This window comes from Orbicella faveolata, unplaced genomic scaffold (genome assembly GCF_042242905.1).
Source record: "Orbicella faveolata isolate gen_17 unplaced genomic scaffold, um_ofav_v1 contig_35, whole genome shotgun sequence".
Classification (NCBI taxonomy): Eukaryota; Metazoa; Cnidaria; class Anthozoa; order Scleractinia; family Merulinidae; genus Orbicella; species Orbicella faveolata.
This window is the reverse complement of record NW_028301564.1, coordinates 21,302,115-21,310,000: the sequence shown is the minus strand read 5'-3', so window position 1 is coordinate 21,310,000 and position 7,886 is coordinate 21,302,115. Positions and strand designations below refer to the sequence as shown.

The window sequence follows — 7,886 nt, the reverse complement described above, 5'->3', positions numbered from 1 at the left end:
AGAGCGCATGATACGAAGATAAAGAACAATAATTGTGATCAATGGTGTGACAGTAAACAACGTTAGGCCAGTTACAAAGTAGATCGTACTCGCCAACTCATTCCAAGCAAATCTGCAGAATGTTTCCCGTCCGACTTTTCGCACTCTGGAATGGTAAGGCGCCAGGAAACAATATACGGTGGATATCAACCATGTGGCACATAGGAAAGCTGCTCTCAATTTTGATGTAATCAATGTTGCTTTTAGAGGAAATACGATAGCGATGAATCTGTCAACAGCGATCAACACCAAGCTTAAGATAGACACTATGGTCGATGCCAGTCTGAAAAAAATTCCCACTTTGCACGCAGTAGTTGCATGAGGTTCCTGGAGAAGACTTCCACTGCTTGTTATGATCTCATCAGTGAGGTACAGCGGCCAGATAGTGACACTAGCAATAAGATCTGACACCGCCATGTTGACGTAGTAATAGTTGGTGCTTGTCCTCAGACTTGGAGTTTTATAAACTGAGAAGATCACCAAAATGTTTCCAATTAAACCTGCTAAGCTGATTATAGCCACGGCAGTTGTGAAGAGAATGGAAACGGCGTACGGGCACGACGCAGAATCATAAGGATCGGTTTGATTGAAGTTGCTCATGATGATGATCCTGTTTACCTTCGGTTATGCTTCAACCACAACACTGTGAGTAAGGACAACATGTTTAAATGAATAATTCTGCTGATCTCCCTAACAAATAGATTTTGCCTTTTGCGGCTTCCTATGAGAAGTTAAATCCCAAACTTTCAGCTGTTTCGAGCAATGCGCACAGCAAAAAATCCTTTGTTGTTCAATATTTTAATTGAAGAATGATTTCAAAAGATCTAAATAAGGTGAAGAGACCTATTTGACGTACCTTTGTGTCGACCGAAGCTTGGTTTTCGCTAGTAAACTGTTTGTCTTCTACTGTGCTGAGCCAAGAATTTTATGGTTAGCCAAATGTTGCAAAATTCAACAACTTGGACCTTCATATTCAACAACTTATATTTATATTCAACATTTTATATTTATAGTCAACGATACGCATTTTCTTTCAACTTCAACCCAAATTATTTTCATTCAACAAAAATATTTGTTCAACTTCAACCAAAAATAATTTCATTCAGCAACAATATTTGTTCAACTTCAACCACAATTATTTTTATTCAACAATAAAGTTCCCGGACATTCAAAATATCGTCATTCAACAAAATTCCCCGTCCCACCCCCTGAACTACCCCGAACGCTGTCACAAATCCCTAGTGTTTTGGGTACCCAAAACACTGAAAGCGTAAAACTGATGCAAGTGAAATCATCCACAATTCTGCTCAAAACCCATTTATCTTCTTACGAAGCTTTGTCTCAATAAATTAAAGCGTTCTTTAGCTTGATATAAACACAATACGTCTCTGAAAATAGTCGCAATTCATAACAGACTGTCTGATCCGAGTCCGCAGTTATAACGACATATAAAACCGAATTCACGCGCCAAAGATCCTTGTATGAACATGCGCTTGGTGCCTATCGATAACCCTTGAAATGCACGTTATTTAAAACGAGAAAGGCGCTTTCTAAACCTCCGATAGTGCGGCGATTAAAATCAATATGCGAACGAACGGCCGTCACGCAATATGCAGGTCTCAAGCTGTGACCGACCTCTGTATGTGTTGCCTGTCGGAAATAAACTCTGGCTTAGACTTGTTTGTCGCTCTTTCCTTTACCATCCCTCCTAGTATATGTAGATTTTGCCGGAATATATAAGATGAAGATATAAAAGGTTTGCTTTGCCTTTTAATTCTCGGTCGATTTGGCTACCCTGAATTAAAGAAACGATAACAAACAAGCATATTGGAAAGGGATACCCATATATCACCAGGGATTTAAGTATCCCACTTTCCCAGTGTTCAAAGGACGTAGTCTTGTCTACTTTATTTGCATTTTTTATAGAATTGTCTCCGAAGAAAAAACTGCTTTAATTGCAAAATCTAATAGGAGGGATGGTTAAGGAAAGAGCGAGAAATAAACAAGTCTAAGACTTTCCCTGTATCCAAGGATTAGCCTTGTCTATACTTTATTTATATTTATTTTGGTTTTGTCTCCGAGGCAAAAAACTTATTTCATGGCATAGAGAACTGTTCCCCGGCAAAATCTACGTACACTAGGAGAGATGGTCAAGGAAAGAGCGACAAACAAGTCTAAGCCAGAGTTTATTTCCGACAGGCAACACATACAGAGGTCGGTCACAGCTTGAGACCTGCATATTGCGTGACGGCCGTTCGTTCGCATATTGATTTTAATCGCCGCACTATCGGAGGTTTAGAAAGCGCCTTTCTCGTTTTAAATAACGTGCATTTCAAGGGTTATCGATAGGCACCAAGCGCATGTTCATACAAGGATCTTTGGCGCGTGAATTCGGTTTTATATGTCGTTATAACTGCGGACTCGGATCAGACAGTCTGTTATGAATTGCGACTATTTTCAGAGACGTATTGTGTTTATATCAAGCTAAAGAACGCTTTAATTTATTGAGACAAAGCTTCGTAAGAAGATAAATGGGTTTTGAGCAGAATTGTGGATGATTTCACTTGCATCAGTTTTACGCTTTCAGTGTTTTGGGTACCCAAAACACTAGGGATTTGTGACAGCGTTCGGGGTAGTTCAGGGGGTGGGACGGGGAATTTTGTTGAATGACGATATTTTGAATGTCCGGGAACTTTATTGTTGAATAAAAATAATTGTGGTTGAAGTTGAACAAATATTGTTGCTGAATGAAATTATTTTTGGTTGAAGTTGAACAAATATTTTTGTTGAATGAAAATAATCTGGGTTGAAATTGAACAAATATTGTTGTTGAATGAAATTATTTTCGGTTGAAGTTGAACAAATATTTTTGTTGAATGAAATTATTTTTGGTTGAAGTTGAACAAATATTTTTGTTGAATGAAAATAATTTGGGTTGAAGTTGAAAGAAAATGCGTATCGTTGACTATAAATATAAAATGTTGAATATAAATATATGTTGTTGAACATAAATATAAGTTGTTGAATATGAAGGTCCAAGTTGTTGAATTTTGCAACATTTGGCTAACCATAGAATTTCGAGGCGATGGCGAGATAACATTCGCTCGGTATCTTAAACCTTTTAGAAAGTACAAGATATGATGTCGGTCAGGTTGATATAAAGGTGTTTATATCAAGCCAAAATATACTTACTGTCCACATATCGACACTTGGTAAACAGTACTGCGTGATCTCGGAGTCCTTAATTCTCATTATCAAAATTCTCATTAACAAATACAGCTGTTTCTCGTTTAATATTCTATCAACTAAATCATATTGAATTTTACTAACAAATTAAATTTCGCTTTGAAATTCATTTTGAAATTCAAATTTGAAAGTCTCTTCCAAAGCAAATGATGCAAATGATCACAATTCTACTTTGAATTTACAGAAGACTCGATAAGAGAGAAAATTTATAGTTAAGAGTGAGAAGTGAAATGAAATTTCAACGAATATCAACAAGGGTGCTTTCAATTTATTAGAAGGCATAGAACAGAGGCCTACAAATCGCCCACCTTAGAAAAATCAGTGAAACTACACCTAGTAAGAGCTTTTGGAGTGTATACCAGTGCTTACCTTTAAACTCCATGCAACCAACCACTGATACAAACTTTTACCCCGTACAAACAACAGTTATCAATGTCTGACGCGAGTTAGAAATTAAAAGGAGGAATTACAATTGGGGGATTTCCGCAAACGTACGTATTGCAGTCATGATATTGATCAGGAAGGGTTTGGCTTTTAATACTTGATGTAAGCAACCTTGCTTCTCAGTTGATTTTATCTTTGGGCATTACTTTGAATAAATAAAGAAGAAAAAGAGATAAAGAAAAGATGTACTTAATGGCACCACAATTTTTAATTACACATCACGTACACATATTCCGGGGGGTGGGGGGGGGGGATGGGGAGAGGGCTCCCACATTAAAATGACGGAGGTGCTCGTCGTTCCTTTACGGGGTTAAAAAAGCGGTTTTGGTACCTCTTAGAATGTTCAGCCTTAAAAGGTCCACAGCGGAAGCTTTTGCGATGGTATCTTTTAGGGTATCGAGTCTCCCCCCGGGTACACATCACGTACATATGTGTATGTGTACATCAAGTACTACATCAGTTATCTTTACCAGCCACATACACAGAACGCATTGGTCGATATAATTAGTTCAGGGAAATAAAGCTCCGACTGTGTTCTGGTTGTTTTATTCATTCTCCGGTGGCAATTTTTAAGGTGAAAAATATGAGCGATTGAATATCTCTAATTCGATAGAAGCGTTAAAAAGCAGGTGCGAGTAGACGATTACTTTAGACTGCAAAATTAATTGCGGAAAACATTGTCAGAGAATCGACAATCGAAGGTGAGGACAGTCCCATACGACGGAATTTACAAAAAAAATCCATACAAACCCTCAACGAACAATGCGTTTTATGCCATTTTAAAGGAGCTCAATCACGGTATTTTGAGTTATTTTGGCCACATACAAAATTACCTTTAAATGGTAGGAACCTGAAAATAACAATTTAATAAGATAGAAAAACGCCAAAGAGATAATGATGAACCATAAAGGAACAAGGATGGCTAAGGATGGAGAAGATTAACACGGATTACAAACGACGAATTTGAAAAATTGAGGCTAACCTTTTCAATATGCGCAAACCGTGACCGTGAGCTCCTTTAAATGTGGTCTATGTGATATGGACTATGTTGAATATTCCAGCTGACACTTATATCATCGTATTGCTGAACACAGTACCGTGAATTCGTCCATTAGAAGGCACATGTTTAACACGCACAGGAGCACATTCGATTGCCTCATCCACGAAATGTTACTAATTCAAGATCTCAACCCAACTATACCGTGCAACTGACTCTATCCGCGCGAAATTATTTCATTGAGATCACATGTAAATTTCTATTAGAGTGGTTTTCAATTGTGTGTCGAAAGTAGTCAGGCAATTACTTTGGTTTTGGTTAGGTTTTACTACGGTTTGAGATTGGCTGAGCAGTCTAATTGGTAAGTAATTGGTTTGGTTTTGGTTGTACTACACTCAACTGAAAACCGCTCTATACCAGTTCCACTAATTTGTATTCACACCACGATAAAACTGTCATTTTCACCTTGATAATGATGTAAGCAAAAACTATTTAAAAACACCAAAACGTCGGAAAACTGTAATTTTATTAACATTATTGAAAGGATAAGTAAATATAAACTTGCAAAATTTATGTTAGCTAAAGCTTAGTACGTTAATAGACCCGGAGGTGTAGTGAAATGTAAAGGGAGAGATTTTTTTAAGATCACTGATGTGAGTGACAATTTCATTGCAACGGACATATTATGTTTAATTTGCTTTCCATATATAAACTTTCTTCGAGGCAGGACAAAGGCACCTTGGAATATTTTTTTTTCTGCACAAGAAAAGCTTTTGTCCACGTAGAGTCAGCTCGGTCACCTTAAGCATCAGTAGATAATTGACGAGACAAATGCGATTGTTACTCTGGGGGAGACGTAAGCTATATTTCGACCACAAACCACACAACCAAGCTTTCAATTTTTTTTTTTTTTTTTTTTTTTTTTTGCCTGTCGATTTCGCTGAAGGACAAGGTCTTCTCGAGTTATTTTCAAGTCCCTGGGACTCGGAAATATTGTCCACGCTCTTGGAAATCAAGCCTAAGTAGGCGGAAATAAAAGTTTTTGCGTAGCCCGGTCTCTGTTTCTTTCCAGTATTTGAGTAGGTTGACAGGGACTATATCATTCGGCCAGCGTGAACATAACGAAGCTTTCAATTCTTTTTCGCTTCTCGACATAACTGAAGGACAAGGTCTTTTCGAGTTAGTTTCAAGTCCCTGGGACTCTGAAATATCGTCCAAGCTCTTGGAAACCAAGCCTAAATAGGAGGAATTAAAGTTTGAGAAGCCCGGTCTCTGCTTCTTTACAGTTTCTAAGTAAGTTTAACAGGGGCTATATTTCGGCCAGTACGAACTTAACCAAGCTTTCGATTATTTTTCGCTTGTCGATTTCACTGAAGGACAAAGTCTTCTCGAGTTAGTTTCAAGTCCCTGGGACTCGGAAATATAGTCCAAGTCCTTGAAAATCAATTGTAGGTAGGTCAAAATCAAAGTTTTGGCAGGCCGGTCTATGCTTTTTTCCAGAGGGTGGTAAGGGGGGGGGGGGGGGGCGTGGGGGTATAGATCACGTTTCACGGAAAATAAAGCAGCCCTTTCACAATTCACGAAAAATACGTTGGTATTTCACGCTTCACGGAAAATAAACGAGGACGTTTTGGAAAATCACGGTTCACGGCGACTATGGAAATCACGATTCACGAGGAAAAAATTAGCCATTTCACATTTCACGGGAAAAAAAGGGCCGATCACGAGTCACGAAAATACCCTTCACCACCCTCTTTCCAGTGTCTGAGTAAGCTATATTTTGGCCCCAATGCACATAACCAAGCTTTCGATTATTTTTCTCTAGTCGATTTTACTGAAGGGCAAGGTCTTCTTGAGTTAGTTTCAAGTCCTCGATAATATTGTCCCTCAAAGAAATCGACAAGCGAAAAATAATCGAAAGCTTGGTTATGTGCATGTTGGCCGAAATATAGCTTACTCAGTCACTGGAAAGAAGCCTAGACCGGGCTGGAAGGTGTTACCAGAATATAATTGCCTTGACTTTGTCTCAAGTGCAACCTTTGAGATATATTAGACCAAGGTAAAAGTTTCGATCAGGATGTCAAGAAAGTTACTGAGTCGCATATATAATGACATTATCACTTTCTTGCTATGGCAGCAACGCTGTAAGTTAAGTATTTTCTTCTAGAAACATCGAATCAATCTCTGGTAAATTTGTGTAGCAGCTCCCATGACGGTTAGGTAACAGCCGTTACAGTGCGGTTGGTGTACCTCTGTACTCCGGCCGGATACATTCTGTGACGATTTCAGTTACTTTTATTTAACTTAAAGGTTTTTTATTTTTTATTTTTTATTATTATTTTTTTGAATTTCCAGGGTAGCCATTTCAATCCTTTGTGAATCCCCTTTTTAACGGATACATGGCCTCAAGAGCAGATGGCGATCTCCAATACTCATGTAAGTTGTCCTGGAGTGCTGAAGCTGACTAAAATGTCCATGTCAAGCTGAGAAAGGAGATAACAGAAAGGGTTCCTTGGTCGCTTCTTGGAATTGCAGTCTGCTTCTTGAGGCTCAAAGAACTCTTCCATTGGCTTCGAATGAATGCTCAGTCAGGGGTAAACGAACGCCTCGCTTTTGCAACAATTTTGGGCTCCTGAAGCGCAATATTTTTGCCTAAACTTTGGCAGACTAACATCATGTAAATACAGTAGAACCCCGGTAACTCGAACTCGGATAACTCGAACTCCCCCGCTATCTCGAACTAAATTTCGTTTCCCTTGATAACAATTTACCCCGATAACTCGAATTCTCGTTCATGTAACTCACTAGGGATGACATCCCATTAGCTTTTCTTGTCGTCTAATCGGTAAAAACACTCAAAACTAACACCACAGCAATTTGAGTTTAATTAGTGCAACCGACCGTTTACATATTTGACAGTCATTTCCCAATGTTATGAGTGATACCGGATGCGGTGCCTTAAGCTGTCACTGTATACTGAAGCAGTGCTGAAAACTGTCAGTAAACTATCAATTATTAACATGTAAAGTTGGATATTCAATCGACCCCGATAACTCCAACTGTTTTTCGTTTCCCTTCAGAGTTCGAGTTACCGGGGTTCTACTGTACCTTGGTTGAAATTTGATATACAAGTTATTTTCATCGAAATGTGCGGAATTTC

At 38.5% G+C, this 7,886-nt stretch overlaps 1 protein-coding gene across 2 annotated transcripts in view; it reads right to left on the bottom strand.

The window, feature by feature from the left end:
- The window catches only part of LOC110043996 (neuropeptides capa receptor-like), a 5,140-nt gene extending 1,251 nt beyond the window's left edge, over positions 1-3,889 (bottom strand). The window contains exons 1-2 of one of the 2 annotated variants that reach the window (XM_020749507.2): positions 3,655-3,889; positions 1-682 (exon numbers count right to left, since the gene is read on the bottom strand). The exon at positions 1-682 is cut by the window's left edge and continues 1,251 nt beyond it. In XM_020749507.2, coding sequence (XP_020605166.1) covers positions 1-639 — 639 coding nt within the window. In that variant the 5' untranslated portion in view covers positions 640-682; positions 3,655-3,889. Of the gene's footprint in view, positions 683-895; positions 1,043-3,654 lie in introns of those variants that run through there. The other variant, XM_089273678.1, reaches the window with a different exon arrangement.
- Positions 3,890-7,886: the final 3,997 nt, after the last annotated feature.